At 35.3% G+C, this 20,262-nt stretch overlaps 1 protein-coding gene across 20 annotated transcripts in view; it reads left to right on the forward strand.

Moving 5' to 3' along the window:
• ERC1 (ELKS/RAB6-interacting/CAST family member 1) overlaps positions 1–20,262 on the forward strand; it is a 301,807-nt gene that overhangs the window by 139,165 nt on the left and 142,380 nt on the right. For 12 of the 20 annotated variants that reach the window (XM_027463493.3, XM_027463486.3, XM_027463533.3 and 9 more), the window contains 2 exons: positions 1,737–1,748; positions 19,271–19,406. In XM_027463493.3, the coding sequence (XP_027319294.3) occupies positions 1,737–1,748; positions 19,271–19,406 (148 nt within the window). The remainder of the gene's footprint in view (positions 1–1,736; positions 1,749–19,270; positions 19,407–20,262) is intronic. The other 8 variants (XR_011810085.1, XM_072039666.1, XM_072039668.1 and 5 more) reach the window with 1 other exon arrangement.

Consider the following 20,262-nt stretch of genomic DNA (forward strand, 5'->3'; position numbering starts at 1 on the left):
GAAACAGTAACTACAAAGTGTCCCTGTAACACAAATGAGAATTCTTAAGCTTTCATAATCTGGATTCAGTAACAGCTATAAAAAGAGGCAAACTTTTTTTTTCCCTTTCTTATTTAGTCCCACATCTAGCCAAGCCGTTGTTTTCACTTTTCTGTTCCCTTTTGATAAATTTAATTGACCAGACATGGTTCTATAGTTCATCCTAGAGAGCATAATCTTGGATTTCAGTCAGAATTACAGTTGCACCATTTTCTATATAAATTAACTGAGGCTCTTGGAACATTATGACTTAGTTGAAGATCAAACACTGAGTGTGTAGTATTTGGCATTTTCCAAGTCTCATCTTTCCTGAAGTCCCCAAATAACACAGCCTTTAAAACAGCAATCCTGGAAGAACTCATTTGAAGAATATGAATTTAAAAGCCTAGGAAATGTATCTTTACACTAGTTTATACGTTATGGAACAACAATATACTTTGAAACTCACTTTGAAACTGCTGCTTGTACAAATTCGATATCCAACATAGCTGGCTGTAAAATTTGTGCCAGAGGTAAGGACTTTAAATTCCATTTATGTAGTTCCTTATAGCCAGAGTAATAAGGCATATAGCAACTAGACTATTCTATAGAAATATTTTCTCCAGACAATAGCCTACCTTTAGGCCTTTATAAAGAGAAATCTGTCCATCGGTAAAGCACAACATGCGCTGTAGAAGGCAAATTGATGTTTTGGGCAGCAGGACGTTTACTTTTTTTCTCTTCTGGTGATTGAAAAAGAATAAAATTTAAAATCAGATTAAAATAATATGTATTTATGGCTCTTTGTTGACTTACATTGCTGTTATCAGTGAAATTGACGGCAGATGCCTATGAAAAGATATTGAAGATATATGAAAAGAAGCAATAATGAACCTATGGGGTCTCATGTTTTACAGAGAACTCCAGCATTTTGGTTTGTCCAATCCTGCTATTGAATAATGTTGGAGAGAACTGTCAAAGATATGCCTGTTTGGTCATTATTGTTTTTAGATTGCACCGTGCATGGGAGAGTTGAGACAGAACGTTGTAGGAAGAGGCAGATGCTTCCTTTTTTTGCCATTGGAAAGGTGACTTCAGTGTCAACATTAAGAAAGATGAACTTTTAGCTTTGACAGGTCTTCAGGACTTGAATACTTCATGTATTTTTTACCTTCTGTTCCCTTTTGACAAGTCTGGGTCATCAGCAGGAAAAATAAAAAAAATGTTTCTTGATTACGGAGACAAAATAAGCCCCTGGAAGAAGATGGCATTAAGGAACATCTTAGGGCTCATCTCAGACAGTCACCTTTGATGTTTTTGAAAAGTTAGCAAGAATTCTGGAAGAAGGATACTTGCTAGTGATGTGATGTAAATCCAAAGTTTTCTACAGTTGTTTTTTTTCCCTTTTTCCAAGAATTGATACGTGTATTATAGACTATTTTGTCTACAGAAAATTTCCTCTGAGTGAAATGGTGTAATCTAAGTGTCCTTTTCTTCTTTTTTCTTTCTTTCTTTTCTTTTTTTTTTTTTTATTAGATGTCTATAAAACATGCAGCTCTTTGTGTTTGTGAAGGATTGTATGTCTTTGTGTCATTGCCTTATGTAAATCTGCTTGTTTAGTCCTGAATTCTTGAACTGCCTTATCTCTGGACACTGTTTTCACAAACTCTAACTCTTTTTCTTTCGCATCTCCTTCCTGGATTTGCTGCTTCCTTCAGTCTCACGTCAAGGTCAGTATTGATTTTTAATAATGGTGTTTATAACACTATTGTCTATTAAGCTAAATTTGAGATCTCACAGAAGATTGCACATTAATTTGCATGATCCACAAAATAAAAAATCAGAGATTTGGTCAAGTCCATGTAGGAGGATGGGTTGGATAGGGCACATGTTCAGAAGAAATCTGTGCTTGAAGGAAGAAAATGTATTAAAGCCACTGTATATCAATGTTGTAGTACACAGGGAAGAAGTGGGAGAAGATCATAAAACAATTTAAATATCTGTGGTTTTATCTGTCATGTCAAGAAGAAGAAAGCTTGAACATCACCATATTCTCGGCCATGATATATGCTGTTGACTGCAAAACTAGTTGCTTTAAAATACTATTCAGTGTGCTTTCTTAACTGTTGAATTTTTACCATTGCATCTGTGTCTGAAATCTTGTAGCGTTGTTGTAGAGCTAGTTTTGGTGCAGTTTCAGAACAGAAACTGAAATTTTAGAAACTTTGATACTATAATTGTTGCATATTCAGTGCATTGTGTTATCAGAATGAAATTAAAGATGATACATAAATTAGCAAGACGATTACTTTGTGCCTTCAAAAAATTTATAAGCTACAAAAAAAAAAACAATCAAGAGACAATGTTTTGAAGTCTTGTGGCCATGAATGAGATTTTTGCGTCTTTTTTTTTTTTTTTTTTTTAAGCAGTCATTGAACATAGATTCAGAATTTCAATAGAGGTGCAGCTATGAACAAACTTCTATGATCTACATAATACAGTAAGCCAGAGTGCATGACCTTATAACCCCTAGTTACCTTTAAAACAATCAAAATACCATTTTGGATTCTTGACTTTGCTGATTAAGTTTGTTTGGTAGAAAGCATCCATGACTCTTGATGAGAGAATGACTAAAATTGTTTCAGGCACTGTCTTTGCCCAGCAAGCCTCTGTTTTAAAGCCTAAAGTTCCGAGTTACTGACCGATGTCAGGCTTTTCTATTCCTGATTAGCACTGTGAAAAATTCAGTGGTTAATGGAATCCCACGATGGCATGATGCTGCTGACGCCTTTAAACTGTGTCAGTGTTTTGACCTTGGTTTGGCACAGATGGTGCACTTGTGGCCTTGGCTGCATATTTTCCTTCCTCCCACAAACTGGAAAAAGATTGGAAGTTCATCATGCTGTTGTCCATCAATACCTTCTGTATTTAGTGTGTTGTACTGGCATACGTGTTATTTCTGTTGAGCGGAGGACCATCCTTGAATGACCCTCTTTTTTCAGTTTCTTGAGAACAGAACTGCCAGGAAGCTTTTCTGCCCTGTGAGCATTCTCATCATGAAATGCATACCATGTTTTTTCTTGCATGAGTAATAGTAGTAGGGTAGTGTGAGTTTGCTGGTTGCCCCTGAAGATGGAGTTTGATGAGCTTTGTTTGGCTGATGGAGTCCTAAATATTATAAAAGCCATCTGTCAAAGATACTTTGGCCTCAGTACTACAGGCTTTTATCAAATCTGCACCTATACTAGACTTTGTGGTAATGAGGAGAGGGGTTTAGGGTGTTCAGGTGATTTTTTCTTTCTGATTCAGAACATACTGTAAAATATGTCCAGAGAAGATATGACTGCAGTTTGAGGTGGCCAAGCATTAGGATCTTTGGAGAGATGGAGTTTTCTGACTGATGTTGAAGAGATTCTCCATTCAGTCCACATAGTTTCTTAGTGGTTTTATTATTGATACATATTTTTAATTGATTGCTATGATGGCTAGTTGCTGAGGTTTTCCTGTATTTGTTAAAATAAATGTGGAGTGTAAGGGAATATGTGGAGTGACTGCTCTTGGAACAACAAAATCCCTGCTGGCCAGAAACACAATGAAAAGATTCTTCTAAGGACAACAGGAAAATTACAGGGGTTGCAGAACTTTTTCTTTCCTATGCATTTAATTGTTTGCCTAATTACTGTTAGCTGCAAGATACGAAGACATAGTTTACTTATGATTCTAAGATTCTATTCCATGAAGTTCCATTCTATACTGAAAGCTACTCTGGGAGCCATAACTTCATTTTCCTCCTAATGGTGTAACAGCCCTTATTTTTTCAGATATTAAAGCAGATGTGTCTTCCTGAAAAAGAACTGAATATGTGCAAAAATACAAAAAAAAAATTAGGTATGTGTGCTTTCTAGAAACAGGAAGAAATACTTTGAATGAAGAATGAAGAAGAACAGCTTTGCTTACTGTAACCAGTGCAAAGCCTCTGAATTGTCTGATCTATTAAGCTCTCCTGTTGATAAACTCATTGCATGAGAACAGTAGTTTAATCTACATCATCATTGCTGTTGTGACACATATTTACTGTTTAAAATTCTGAGGGTCTAGAGTGGATTTCATAATGGTTCATGGTAAATAAAATAGACTTACAAGGCATGGGTGTTAACTCAGTTTTCTGTAAGGATTTTTTTGCTAAGCGTCTCTGTTGATGAGAGTTTCACTTGAAGAACTATCTAATGCTGAGTTCCAGAGAAAAGAAAAACAATAAAACTATTCTGGTGTCATCAGCCCCAGTAGTGGAAAAATTAGAAAAACACCATGAAGTCATATGCTACAGTACTTTCAAGCAGTCCTTATGGATACATGTCACAAAAGTTGAGATGGTATTACTATAAAATAGAAAAAGATAGCAAAATATAGAAATCCAGACATTTTCTGGATTCTTTGCTATACCAAAGAGAATTCGATGCAATAGGAAGTAATAAAAACTACTGTAAACCTTATTTCCACACAGCGGAGTGGTTTGGCGATTAGATAAGTGCAGGCTTGTGGCATGGATCCAGATAGAAGCCTGTTATGAGTGTCCATGTAAAATTAAATGTCTGCGTAGCAACTCAAGGATATTATAGCCTTATAAAATTAAAGTAAAAACAAAGTACTAAATCCAAAGAAATATTTCAGTCCTTTTTCCAGAGTCCTAAATCTCTGCTACATATCTAACCACCAAAGCATAGCATCCTTCTATAAGAAAATGATAGATAATATTTCATAGAAAGTTATGCAAATTCGGAAAATTCAGGATACTACTCAATAATTGTAAAATAATACGTAAATGCTGAGTAGTTGATTACAGGCATACAAATTAATAGTCTAAGGTGCTAAAGGTTTTTCATTCTTATGGAAATAACCTTTATAAACTGTGTCATATACCGTATCTCTAGGAAGCTGTGTTTCTGTGTTCTGAGAAAGTGCCAGGGCAAACTGGACCAATTTCACTGGAAGTTTGGCTGGCTCTTTAATTTCTTACCTTCAGGAGACTCTGGTCTTATTCTGCCATATACCTGGTCTGCTGGTCATATACCGCAGCAGGAAGCGATAAAAATTCAAGCATGTAGAATCAGCAGTGGTTAGTTTTAGGTCAGCAGAGTTTTGTTTTCAAAGGAGTTTCCATTTAAATTTCCTTGGTTGTCTTTAAAATGTAATGACCTCTAATAGTTGCTTTCAATTTAACATATTTTTCCTTTAATTCTACTTAAATCAGTAATGGCTTTATGGAATTCTTTATGTAGAAAAATACTCTTTACTTGTAGACGTTCTCCATTCCTTTTGAGTGAGGAAAAGAAGTACAGCATCCACAAGATGATAGTGGGAAATGAAAAAATGAAGGAGTCAGACTTGTTGGCTGTTAAGGTTGGGTAGTAATGTGTAGAGCACAAAATGGAACTATGTTTTTTGTTAAAACAGTTCACTGGCATAGTCTTTAGCATTTGCTTTAGGAATAATGGTTATCAGAATTTTCGTCATCCATTTGAAGAGGAATCTTGCTTTTCTGACAAGGGCCTTTTTTCTTGCTTCATTTCATTGCATCTTAACAAAGCACAATTATCCACAGCTGTTCATCATCTCAGAATTCTCCCTTTTCTGCAGTCTTGTATGATCTGATTTCTTTCCTATTACCTGCTGAAATCAATTTAATTAATTAGCCAATGAGTTGTTTTTCTTCTGTGTTATTACTGTTTTCAGTACGTGTATTCCCAAAGCATGCAACTTTCCTGTGGGAATTAGAACTGAAGGAGCACAGAAAGACATGTGGCTGCATATGGCACTGGCGGGATGTTCGTATGGCAACAGTAGGCTGTGAATTCTGAGGAGCTCTGAGTCAAATGCAGTTAGAGCAGCCCCTCATAATTTTATTTATATATATATATATATATATATATATATATATATATATATATAACAGAAAAGATAGCTTCCTACCGTACTATTTGAAAAATCAAAATGTGACATAATTTAGAATACATTTTAAAACATGTCTTTAATGTCTTTATGTTAACTGTAAAGTTAATAGATTGTCTAGCATGTCATCATCAGAAGATTAGCTGAAATTATCATTCAAACTTCATGCAACATTAAACATTTTGACTAACCCATATGTGTCACATCACATTTAGTCAAAGGAATAAAATCTGAATGTTATTTTTCTTCTTTAATGGCTTACTTCTGTGCAAAAAAAAATCCTTGAAAATGGCTAGATTTTTATTTCTGCCATAACTCTGAAAGGTAGGTAGGTATATGGACAGATAGTGATTCTGTGTTTTAGATTAGTCTTGGTACAAATGTTTGCATTACTGACTACCAAAAGCTTTAGCAGATCCTGGACTCAGAGAAAATACAATAACAACAAGAAAACACAAGGGTACAGAGAATTCAATTGGGCAGGAGATCTTAAAATGTTACTGAAGAAGATGAGAAGTTCAGTAACTTTTCATCAATTTTTACTGATAATCACTGATTTCAGGTCTTCCAAGTCCCTGAGCCTAGAGGCAGGATCTGCAGGAGTAAAGCATTACTCACAGAAGTGGAAGACCAAGTTACAGACTATTTAAGCAAATTAGGAATATGCAGGCTGATGGAATCAGATCAGATACATACAAGGCTGCTGAGGGAGCCAGCTGATGTCATTGCAAGGACTCTTTCTATCATCTTCAGAAGCTCATGGCTGTCAGGGAATGTTCCTGATGTCTGGGAAACATCATACCTATTTTCAGAAAGGATGAGAAGGAGGGTCCAGAGAATTACAGGAATTACAGGTTAGCCAGTGTCACTTTAGTCATTGTGAAGTTTTTGGAGCAGATCCTCCTGAAAGCTGTGTTCAAGCAGCTGAAGGACAAGAAGGTGATAGGGAGCTGGCAGTATGGTTTTACAAGCGTAAATCATGCCTGACCAACCTGATTGCCTTCAATGATGAGATTACTGGCTCAGAGGGGAATCAGCACTGTTTAATGTTTTTTTAATGATGTGGATGATGAGACTCTGTGTCCTCAAAAATTTCAAGGATGATAGCAAATGGCGGGGAGTGGTTACAGGGAATATATGCTGCTGGAGGGCAGGACTTGCTTTATAGGGTGAGCTTGACAGGCTGGAGAAATGGGCTGGCAGAAACCTCATGAAGTTCAATAAAGGTGAGTGCAAAGTTTTGCATCTGGGGTTGAGTAAAACCTACGTCTGTACATGCTGAGGACCAGCTGGCGAGAAGGCTGGTTTGAAAGGAGGGACTGAGGTGTGGTTGAGGATGAGTTGAACAAGTCAACAGTATCGCGTTGGTATGAGGAAGGCCAAATGCACACTCAGCTGTATTACCGTGAGCATAGCCAACAGGTCCGAAGAAGTGATTGTTTCCTTCTACCTTGTACTTGTGAGGCTGCACCTGGAAGACTTTTTGGGCTTCTGAGTAGAAGAAAGATGTTGGGATAGTGGAGTGAGTCCAGCTGGCAGGCCAGCCATGGTTGACCATGTGCTGGAGCATGTGACATATGAGACCAGGCAGAGAGAACTGGCTGTATTCAAGCCTTGTGGGACATCGTGCTGTGGTCTGTTGGCTATCTAATGGGAAGGTACAGAGGAGACAGCCAGACTCTTTTCATGTTGCTCAGTAATATGACAAGAGCCAACAGACACAAATTTCAAAACTATTCCGAAAAACATAATAAACCAAAAGCCTTAGTTCCTTTAGTCTGCAGTGTTTAAAAAAGAAAAAGTATGCCTGTTTAATCTGAATTTTCAGCTGGTGGTATTCTTGGTTATGCTGGATGTACTTGAATTCCTCAGCTAATCATACCAAATAAATACCAGCAGTAATGTTGTTAATAGCTTTTTCTTGTAACCGAATACTACGTAGATATAGACCCTCACTTTACTTTTCAGTGTGTATTCTGTAACTTTACATTGATATTACTGGCAGAACATGGTGGCAATGTCATATAGAGATCTGAATAAACAGCTAAGAAATATTTGCAGTACTAACTCTTTGTAGCAATATATATAAAGAATATAAAAGCAAATATTTCTTCATTATTTCACATAACATATTTTAAAGGATGATAATATCATTAATTAGGATAAGGTGGTTTTTGTTTTTCCTTTTAGCATTGCTTGCTGTCTGTTCTCCAGCAGTTTGCATAGATCTTTTTAGATCATAGAAGATGCAAGTAATTGTTGTTTTTTACTCTTAGTTTAAGATATTCCTTCTTCCCTTTCTCGTATCTCTTGCTTTCAGCACAAATTTCACATTTAATATGGAATATGCAAGTGCTCAAAGGGATGGGTCAAAGCACTCAGTAATTGATTGTTTGTTTCCTTTGCCTGCTTCCATGATTTTTATGGGTATACTTGGATCACATGAACAAATGACAGCTGAAATGTATCTGAAGGAGTCTAATTTGTATTATTTAATGCTTAAAGCTTCAAAAATTATTGTAACTTGGGCAAAAACCTTATAGGGTAAACAAAATCCTAATATTTAGAGGATTGTTTTAAAGTATTATTCTGTTGGTTAAAGTTTAATAGGATGAATAAATATATGCTATGCCCAATTTATTCTAATTTTTCTCCTAAGTTATGATGTGATGCTTCTGATAGCAGTCTGTTTTGGTTACATTTCCCATGCTACATTTGAAGAACTGTTTTAGAAGCAAGGCCTTGCAACTTACTTTCAATTTGTCAGGAGTGCTTGATTTGGATGCCAACACCTGAAATACATATTTCAGTAGACACATTATTGTTACTATCATTAAACATAGAGGATCCCTCAATGATTTGTCTTAGAACTGCTTAGAAAAGTCCTGTCCAAGGAAATGAGATGCAGCAGCACTTTCTCTCCTAGGGCTCCTAGTGTAGTCATTCTCTTCTGATGGGATATAGGTAGTGATTTATGTTCTGCAATGCGAAGTACAGCATTGCTCCATCCTTCACTATCCATGTCTTCTCCAGTGCAAAAAGCTCAAAGGAAGAACATCTTTCTCTTGTCCAGAAACAAGGCAGTTGTTGTTTGTCCAGTTATTTCTTTGTTATTCATAGCACTGGTAAAGATGCGGTTGATAACCTGAAGTTATTTCCAGGCGACTTTGGGTGATGGCAGACGCTATTAAAAACAAACAAATATATAAAAACAATAATTGTCATTATATTCCAGAAATTAATTCACATATTCAGGACCTAATAGTGTTTTACACAGTGCCTAGAACACCAGTTCACATTTTATAATTCTACTGCTTGCTTAACAAATTAGAAAACACTGTTACACTTTTGGGTACCTCAGACTTCTATTGAATGCAATTTTTTGCTTCCTTACCCTGTCTCTGAAGAAACTGCAGATCCCCAAACTCAGAACCATTTCTGCTATCAAGCTGAAGTTTGTTTTCCTCAGAATAAACACCTGCTGAGGAAAAAAATAAAAAGAATGGCCTCACTGAAAATTAGCTGCAGTTGAGATCCCGTCAGCATGGCAAATCAGCATGTTTGCCTTATTTCCTTTGACGGATGTGAAATAGTTTCAGGAGTGCTTATGAACTGCTAATAATTTTCAGTTACAGATATAATCTTCCATATATATATATATATATATATACATATTTCAATTGGACAAAAATACATCTCTTACTATTTTGAAAATATCAGCAGGGAAAATCTAGCCCTAATCCAAGAGATAGTGATTTTCTGATTAAAGTGTCACATCTTTTTAATTTAATTAGGTTAAAAGGAGTGTCCACTAATACATTCGTATTTATGCTTATTTATACCTACCTGCACATGCTGAAAGCTATCAACAACAAAAAAAAACACCAAAACCTTTTAAGGAATTGTAGTTGGTTTCTTGAATTGTCTAGAGGTGAAGGACCATATTTTCTTCTGCATCTTAGAATAGTGGAAGATGCTTTTTGAATAACAGATAAAGAAATTCTTAATGGTATTTTGAAGTAGAAAGGTTATTGAACGCTTCTGTTGTCTTTCTGTATCCCATTTTGACCATAGCCTCGATAATTTTTTGTCAAATTTTCAACACTGGTTATAGTCTCAACCTGCACCATATAACTTCATATACAGAGACACTTAATTTACAGAAAACACATGAGATTCCTATTAGGAATATTCCTTTTGACAGTAAAGGCTGTTCGTTGATCTTTCCTAAGATTATAAGTGTTTCCTGATTACTTGGAAAATTAATTCATTGAAGGAGTCATAAATGATTCATACCTGCTTGTAACCCAGTGACAGGCTGCATCAAGGCAGTTGTCTTAGTAAAGTGATCAAATGCAATCAATTCAAATCTTCATTTTGTCTCATTTGTCTCAAGGTCACGGAATAAAAAATAGTTCACTGGAGTAATATAATTTTCTAGATAAAGAATTGATCTTCCTCAGCAGAAACTCTAAACCAGAGATAACTTAATTAACAAATTTCATGATCATTAAGGATATCAGTGACGATATGCTTTGGAATCTGGAGCATGGCGCGTCTTGTGCCTGTGGACTCACTTCAGCAGATTTTTTTCCGTGCTCATGCAGATAATGTCCAAAGGAATGTATTTATTCAAAATGCTCATGGACGTACTTGTTCTGCAGAAGATCCACTTATGAAGTGGTGGAAGTCCTGAAATGCACAGCCAGTAACATTGCGCACACACATTACCAACACGAGAAACCTCTGATGAAGAGATGCTCTCAAGTGTTGCTTGCAACACAGGTTCTGTACTCACTAAGTTCTCCACAAACTTCATGGTATTCACTTGGCTCGTGAAGTTCTCCTATCTGAACTCCAGAGAACTAGAGCTACAGACTGAGAAGACAGTATTACAGCTATATCAGAGGAACAAGAACTAAGCCATATGCACTATTTAGATAGGCAATTGAGCCCTGTATGTGGTGTATCTGTTACAAATAATGCTGCTGTTCCCCATTTTCTAAGCAATCAAAAGTCTGTAACAAATGATCTCTGTGGGCACTCTTCATATTAACCTGATGTGAGCTGTCAAAGCCAGTGCTACAGAATGTATTTCATATGAGGAGTTACCTCTTAATAATAAATCTCTTTGTTAAGCACCAGAAGGAAATATGCCAAACATGCAGTCCTGAGACATTGTAGTCTGCATTGCATACCAGCAATCAGTCTCACCCACTGGATACCAAAATAGAGCTATATATTCCCCATCTCAGATTCTGATGTTAATGAAGACCCTGTAGCAAAATACAATTTGATGGCCATGATGCCATTGCTTTGCAATCAACCGTATCATTTTTGCATACTTTTCCCAGTATGGTCTCTGAGCATGGCTGAGTTTGATCTTGTCAGAAGCGTCAGATTTGGTACTGCTTCTTTGTAGCCAGCAGGATAAACACCTATCCATTTACATCTATAGTGAGAGTCTGCTTGGAAGATTCTTCTTGAAAATAATTTTGTCTTTAAGGAGAACAGATGAAGAATGTTATCTTTATTTGGGCATCCCAGTACAGTAAAAATCAGCAGGCTTTTAGCCCTGAAGCAAACCATTTTGTATTTTTTTCAGAATGGTCCTGCTAGCATCTCTGTTCTCACATCATTTCCATGGAGCTATTACTAACTTTTTTCTTCCCTACACAGTCAAGATTCTGAATGTTCTCATGCTTATTTTTCTTTGATATCAGAAATCCTTTTCCACTGAATTGGTACATTCCTTTTGCTTTATTTTTTGTCCTTAACAACTGCTTGTTTTAATACCTTTCATTGTAAACTGTGTTTTCAATAGCTGTCAGCTTTAAACTATAAGACGTATTTTGATTCTTTAATGTGACCTATTTCAAAATAACAGGATAATATACAACCCTTAGCCCACATTTATGAAAGCTTTTAGAAGAGGACTTTTCTTTATTGATAGCTTGTTCAATATATGCTGTAAAATAAACATAAGCTACTCTAGCATAGTTTTTTAATGCTTTGCTTTTAGAATTTTATTCCCCCTACATTATATTTAATTCTTGTTTTTGTTTCAATGACTGATTTTTACATTCCATTTTTTTATTTTTATTGTATGTATCAGGTATTATTCTAGCAGGAATGAAAAGATTGCATGCTCTTATGAAAGAAAACAACTGCTCTGTTTTGATTTGTTTTCTTTTCTGGCTAGTGGGACTGCAGTTAAAAGAGATGTGTGTGATCTTAGATCACAAAAATACCCTCTGAAACCTCAATAAAATGCCATTCATAAGGAAGATTTTATTGCTGTTTAGAAAATACTTTTTTCAGCCAAATCGTGCAGGTCTCTTGAGCAGAGAGTGACTGGCTGTGTGTGATCTGTTCACAGGGTGGTTGGCTCATGATTTGGAGTTGAAGGTAAAAAGAACAGCACTTTTGGGAGTTCTTCCTACACTGCTAGGGCCAAATTCAACTAACTCAGCATGTAGCAGGGAGAAGGAATCCACACTGAGGCCTCATCAACCATTTTACAAATGTCATCTTTGGCTTTGCATCTGTTTGCTCAATTAACAAAAGCAGAAGAAAAAATACAACAAAACAAACTTATTTGTTGAACTACTGAATACTGTTATTAAGGTCATAACAGGTCATAAGGTCTTAAAGCATTAGTATTTTTCTTAACAAAGGTGACCCCTATCATTATTTTACAGCTCTGTTTTAGGGTTTGCTCTGAGTTTGTACTTTTTAAGCTCTTAACTTCAATAAAAATTAAAGCATGCAAGGTTTAAGGTTAAGGGTAATTATAGAACTTGATGTTGAATTAATCTGACACTTAATCTCTGAAACCTGATTTAAAATTTATCATCAGTTATGAAATTATGGTATGTATTTATTATTTTCATCACAAAACTTACTTCCTACTAAGTAGATTTTGAGAGTTTAAATAGTTGGGAAGCTGCACTTTAGTTTTAAAAGAGTGTTGTGATTACGTGTTGCAGATTATATCTACAACGATGATAGAATAATAGATGATAGAGATGAATGAAAACACGTAGTGCAATAGTTGCTTAGCTGAAGCTTTTTGATTCAGTCTTCTCTTTAGCATGTTGTATCTGGCCCTGTCTAAAAGTGAACGTTTGGTTTTTTTAATTCATTATGGACTTGAACTAAAATGAAGGATCTCCTGTTAATCTCTGCTGTTTATCCCTCGATTATAGCCAGTTCATTAAAGCACATTTTTCTTTTCTTCCAATTGTTTTGAGAATACTAAGACAACACTTCACCACTGTTTGTGTGTAATTGGGCTGCTACCTCCTGACTGGAGAATAGCCTGCTTTATTCTATGTTTTTGTTCAGTCAAGAGATTGAAAGGAAAAAATCTATTTTCTCTGAAATAGAATAGCTTGATAGTGCTTAGAGTATGCAGTGGAGACACATGTGCTTCTCATCTTTAGTAAAATCTCTCTATTTGTTCTTGTATTTATTACATACCTTTCTTTAAATTCACTGGCTGTTGATGCTGCATCATTTCATGAGGAAAATTATTTCCATTTTTCTATAAATGTGTGCTCCCTAGAGATCACTGAGAAATAACATTTCACAGTGGAAGCACCTGTAACATTCAGATTTAGTGTGTGTAGTTTTGATTACATTTTTTAGTTTTCTGCTAGAATGAGTCAGAGAGCTTAGAACAACAAGATGAAAAGCAAACTTTAATACATAATATATATTGTATTATTTTATTAATATGTATTATGTATTAATGCATATTGAAATCATGCATTGTATGGAGAAATACAGAAGGTTGGTTGTGTTTGACAGTTGATGCATTTGCCTCAGAGAAGCTTGGACCTGAGTTTGAAGGCCTTTCGTTACTCAGAGGAATAATGTTCCAAGGTAGCATGTTGGTGCTGTTATGTCTGCTGCAGGCTGATAGAGCGATCTGGTTAGGACTTGCTTACATCTTCCCATGAAACATACCATATACCATTAATAACTTGTGCTATATCACTTTTTAGAATGTGTTATCTATAAGCTTTATATATTGCTTGCGTGTCAGGTAGTGGGTTTCTGTTAGAGGCATTTTTAAACAATATAAGGGTTTTAGACTGTGATTCTGATTATACAGAGTTTCTCCAACTTTTGCCTGATCTATATGCCATGTGCTTCGCTTTCCCTGTCTTCCCACCAGCTGTTTCTGGAAAAAAAAAAAAAAAAACGCCCTTTTTTTTTTTTTTTTAAGCTAGAGACAGAGGTGAGATGACTAGCTTACTGAGCACCAGAAAGCATCCATTGATACCATGTATATGATTCATAACTTTGAGGAAGGAAGACAACCCGTGTAGAGTTGAGATCTTCATCTAGTATTTGACTTCCCTACCTATTGTTTCAGACACTGTTAGGCCCCTGTTCTGAAAATTTGGGGTAAGATGGTTTCCCATAGCCTTCCTGGTGTTCTTGCCCCCTCCAGTGCTGATCTGAACACTCACTTTGTTTTAAAAACCTAAATTTCCTAGCTTCAGGAAATGAAGTCCACCCTCTCCATCTCTTAAAGCCACCATGGGACTTCTTGACTCACATACAGCAGACCAGTTAAATTCACAGGGTCTGTTAATATTTTCATTGGCATGTGTTAGCTTGTCATATAAATGTCACAGAACAGCAAGAAACAGTACAACAAAATGATGAGAGGTTGTTGAAGGAGACTCACAAGCAGAAGTCATTGAATGCTGGAGTTAGCCCAGCTCTGCATCTGAACAAAAGCAGCTCATTGAAAGTATGTTGACTGGACTTTTATCTCAGACACGAAGTGGAATAGAGTTAATAACATTAGACCAAGCTTTCTGAAAACTGTAATGAAATTATTGTTTCCTTTACTTTGTAAGTTAATGCACCTCTTTTTTAACAGTAGTAGAACTACTTTAGAAGCTGGGATTGTTGATACTGCCCTACAAAGCAAAGGACCAGCCACAGATAATGCTTAGGCTCTAAAGAAAAAGTCCAGATGCACTAGCTTTCATATAGATCTTCGGCAGTATGTTACTTCCCTGATCCTAATTTTTCAATAAGTAAGATAGGGAGCTTTGTTTGAGCTTTGGCAGCTTTGCTTTGACTGTCAATCAGACATGCAGCTGTGGTGATGAGACTATGTGATGTGGTCAGTCCTGTTTCCTACATCGCTTATTTAGCTTTCATTTATCATTTTCTTTTTCTTGAGGTTAAGCAATTAACCTTTCCAAATGCTGCCATTTTTCTCTGTGGTTAGGTGATCTTGTAAGGTAAAGTGAGTTTTAAGCAACTAAAAGCTAAAGCAACACCTTTGAAAAAAATTTTTCTTATATTCTAAGTAGCATTTTTGGGAATAGTTCCTCCTTTCCTTCTATTATACTTTCCAAAATGTAAACATTTTTATTTGTGCACCAAAACTGTACACACAAAAAAATCAAATAAAAAATCCCACACCTCAGCTATATCACTGTGCTTATGATCTTCATTCATTGCATACAGGCATTTTACATTTTTTGTAATGTTGATTTTATACATATATATATATATATATATATAGCACCGATTTGATTACGTTGAGAAGCAGTGTGCTTTAAAGCCAGTGAAGTTCCTCTGTCCATCAGGATTAGTAGCTGCAGCAACTGTGGACTGTCCTGTGGGTGGTGGTAATGCTACATCAATGAAGGCTCTAGCTAAACACGGTATTTCTGACATGGCTGACTGACAGGATGTCTACTTTTTAATGTAGAAATATTTTCCAAGAACCTAAGCAAGATGAATAAAACAGGCAATATCTTTAGATGTGCATGAAATCAGTGCATTTTTTCTTAATACTTGCATTCATTATTCAGAATACAGTATGTATGTGCATTTTATTTTGAAGATAAGCTTCTGTAGTGGTTGTAATGCATTGTAAATGTATACTTACACTTGGATTAGTACAAAAGCAGTTGTGGTTTAGGTATATAACTGAAGGACAACATTAAAACCTAATTAGAAAATTCAAAATTAGCTTCTGCATACTTTCAGTTTCTGTTTCACAAGAAGAACATATGAAATTACCCCAGAAAAGACAGCCAGATGAGGATAACAACTTACGGTACATTAACATGTAGCATGAAAAATCCATATGAGGAAAGAATTAACAGCTATATATGCTGGTGTGCATAACAGTAAAAGATGATGAGATTAGTATTAAAATGCAAAAATATTCAATTTAGCATGGAATAAATTCATTTCATTAAAACCTTAATAAATAATAGGGCCTGTAAAGCAATTAATCTTACCGGAATTGAATCTTAAAGGAATGAAAAATATTCCAAAGCACTTGCAGGTAGTAAAGTGAATTAGATCAGTCTTCTTTCCACTTTTCAGGAATACTTGATTCTCCATTGGTTTTCCATTGCTTAAATTATTCTCCCCATGTAAAAAGTTTTTGAAAATGTGGAATCTTCTCATTTGAAAATTTTTATGGTTTATTTTGAATATTTTAATTCACTTCCCATGGTGTTTAGGATAACAGCAATTCCTCATTGCTAGAAATTCAAAAATTTCATAAAGGAAAAGCATGGATTTTTGTTTGTTTGTGATACAGCTTTATCCTTCACTTAAGAAAATTAAATAGAAATAAATAGTTATTTTCATTGTCCAGTTTCAGAAATTTTACTTTTTTTTTTTTTTTTTTCCAGCAGGACTATCACTTAAGTTAGGCACCTAGAATAAAAGGTTGTAAAATTATTAATTCTGAAAATCTTGGCCCATCTTTAGTTGAAAGACTGCGGGTTGTGGTTGTTTTTTTTTGTTTTGTTTTTTGTGTTTGTTTTTTTTTGGTTGTTTTTGTTTGATTGTTTTTTATATTAGAAGCCTGATTTTGATTCTACTTTGTTTTCTCCGATAGATCCATTCTACCAGTACTTGGCAAGACATATTGCAAAAATGGAGAAAGATTCTAAGCACTGGAAAAGATTTTTTTCTTTTGAGTGCAGAATATTTTTAGGAGCCATACCTCAAAAAATGTTGTTATCCAAAATTTTGGTCTAGCAATGCCACGACTACCCGGCAGTGAGATAAAGCTGTAGATACGTGTATCATTTGAAAGGTTCATTCTCCAACTTTTTGTTGCTTTTTGAAAAAGGAACAGAGTGATGGTTGTATCCTGAATATAAATTCAAGTTTCCAAAGAATATGGCAATTACAAACATTACTATGAGTATTATAAGCACTAGGTAATTTCAAGACTACATCTTTTAAACTGCTTTAGGAAAGCTTGAATTTGTCTCAGAATATCTACCTAATTGTTAGGAAGACATTAATTTTGGTTCAGACATGAGAAGGTATACATAATAGCACAGATCCTTATAATTACTCCTTTCTTTGAAGTGCATATTTTGTTTGAAGACATTTTTGGACTGTGCAGGAGATGATCTTCCCTATACGTGTTTTGATCAGGGTTATAGCTTTATTAATATTGTTTTCTCTTATCTAACCAGTAGATTACAGTAACAAATACGATATTTGCAGCAGATGAATCACATTTTGCAAGTATATCAAAAATACTTATTTCCCTTACTTTTAATTTAGATGTTGAATAAAAATCCTTATGTGGAGCTGAATGTGTCAGGCTTGCATATTTTCATTTTCTGTGTTAACTTAGCTGTACTTTCTCTGTTTATTTTATAGGACAGCTAGAGCCGTGTATTGTACAAGCTGAGCTGGTGCCAACATAATATTTCCAATAAGTTGTTTAATCACTGAGCAAGTCTGCTTTCAAACTGGGCAGTGTGCCCATTACCAGTGTGTAGCACTGGGTTAGAGCAACTTAACAATTACACTAGTAGTGTTTAAAAAGCATTCTGACTCGAATCAGCTGTAACTGTTGGAAAAGGTAGTTAAGTATGCCAATAATTTTTTAACATCATCAGAAAAGGAGTTTCCTTTTTTCTTAGTCTCTGGAGGATGTCAGCACTTTTTCTCACTAATAGAAGTTTTTTTTAGCACCAAGGAAAATTTGCTATCTTTGCAATTTTTCCAGCTCCGGTTGCCCTACATTGCAAAAAGCAGAGCTCAGTGTTGAAACTACATTTCTGCAAGAATTTAAAGCACTGAGTAGCCATATGCCACATAATTTGAATATATATATATATATATATATATATATATATATAGTGGAGATATGTTCTTGATGATACTGTTGTTACGAGTTCTGGAGAAAATATTAAAGCAAAGTTGTTTGTGATCTGTTCTAAAAGTATTCTGAAATACAGAAGAAACATTCTTCCTTCTCTGTGTGGATAACATACCAGATAGGAAGCTAGTATATCATTCTGCTTTCTAAACAGTAAATTAAAGAGCTGTCTCTACTACTTGTATGATGTTTTGGGGAAATCTTGCAACCAAAGAATCTGTCTTTTATTCCAAAATCCAAACTCCAGATATAATTATGGAGAAAAGGGCTGAGGAAGCAAAGCTAGCCTGTTTTGTTTTGATTGGACTAAAAGTTTAAACTTAAGTTCCCTGTGGTCAGGAGGCTGAGATTAAAGGGCCTGTAATTAGATTCAATACTCCATGTGTCTTAATGCCCAGAAAGGCCAAACCCTGTCTGCAGGCAATGGTAGTTGCCAGGATCATCAAAAATAATTCATAGATGCAAGTGAAAAGGAAATTATCATGCATTCTGAAATAGTTTGCTCTTACTTGCTCTTTCTTGGACCTTTTTGTAAAAAAAAATAATAATAATAATAATAAAATTCCTCAAAATATTTAGTAAACAAGTAGAACTTGAGCTTGAAAAGAAATAAATAGCTTTAGCTCTGGAAACAAACTGCCTAGGTCTTGTAGGTACTCTTCTATGTTTAAATCATGTTGCAGTAGTTTTTCCTTTCAATCCGCCTATTATCCTTACATTAGATACAGTGGTAGCCAAAGCAAAACAGACTATTAGATGTGTGCATTTTTTTTATATGCACATGTGTATGAACAGAGAAAATATTTCTGTGTAACCCATACCACATAGTCATAAGAGGACAAATGTGTCTTTTGATTAATAGGTTATATACTATATAATCATTTTAAGGTTCTTGTTGCAAAACTTCCACGTTTAAGTTAATAGTAGTGAGTAAATTGAAGCGTTCTTTAGGTTGACTTAACAGTTGAGGTTAACACTTGAGGATAAACTTGGTTTTTACAATGCGTGCAAACAAAGTCACCACATTTGAGGGTACCACTTCTCATCAGTACAACTCAAAAGCACCAGGCCTGACTGGAAGCGTACGCTGGACTGCATTCTGAGTATTCTTCTCTTTTACAGGCAAGTTAAAGATCAAAATAAGAAGGTAGCAAATCTGAAGCACAAAGAGCAAGTAGAGAAGAAGAAGAGTGCACAGATGCTGGAGGAGGCCAGGAGACGGGAGGATAATCTTAACGACAGCTCCCAACAGCTTCAGGTAACATAAGAATTGAATAAAAGTAGTATGGACAATCAGCCATAGCTACATCACTCCCAGATCTGTTTTCGTAGCTGTTACATACAAGTTTGTTATTCATTATTTAAAAGGACACATCTATCCCAGAGCACTTCAAAGAAAGAAGCCTCCCCATTTTCTTCATAGCTTATTCCATCTTCAGAAAAAGAAGAAAGGTTTCTGCCAACTCAGTTATGAAGTGTATCATTGAAATAGTTTGATCATTTTGACATTGAGTTTGGTGTGATGTTTCTTCCTTCACTGCTCTTCTAATAGCATTTTTCTTTAGCTATTTTGTGTGTTTTCCAAGCTGATATTGCCTTATATTGGTGCCTCTTCTTCAGCAAATGAAAGATAACCAAGTAAGTATTTTTATAGTAAATTGAAATTGTTGTGGGGTAATTGAAGGACCTTGTTTTCTGTGTTTACTCAGCCTTGCTTGACAATGAAACCCTACTCCATGAATTCTCAGTATGCTTACTAGACAGTTTGCATTATTTTTGAAATCATAACATGCTCCTGCCACTCAGAACTAACTGGTTACCTCAAATATATCTAGGCATATGAAAGTCACCACTATGAAACCAAGTGAAATATTTTTCAGTCTCCTCTATGTTGATGTCAGCTCTAGATGGTTTATCAAGCAGTTAAGTTTTCAAGTGTTCTCATAGAAATGTTAAACTATTGCCATGAAATAAAACGAAGATCCCATGATGCCAAGAGATAATAAATATTTCGCCTGTGATTTCTTGAATTTACAAAAATAATTTTCCTATTGGTAAGTGAAAATAAACATGGAAATCATAATCTACCTCTAAGATCTTTTAAAATTGTTTTC

This window comes from Anas platyrhynchos, chromosome 1, assembly GCF_047663525.1.
Source record: "Anas platyrhynchos isolate ZD024472 breed Pekin duck chromosome 1, IASCAAS_PekinDuck_T2T, whole genome shotgun sequence".
In the NCBI taxonomy this organism is placed as follows: Eukaryota; Metazoa; Chordata; class Aves; order Anseriformes; family Anatidae; genus Anas; species Anas platyrhynchos.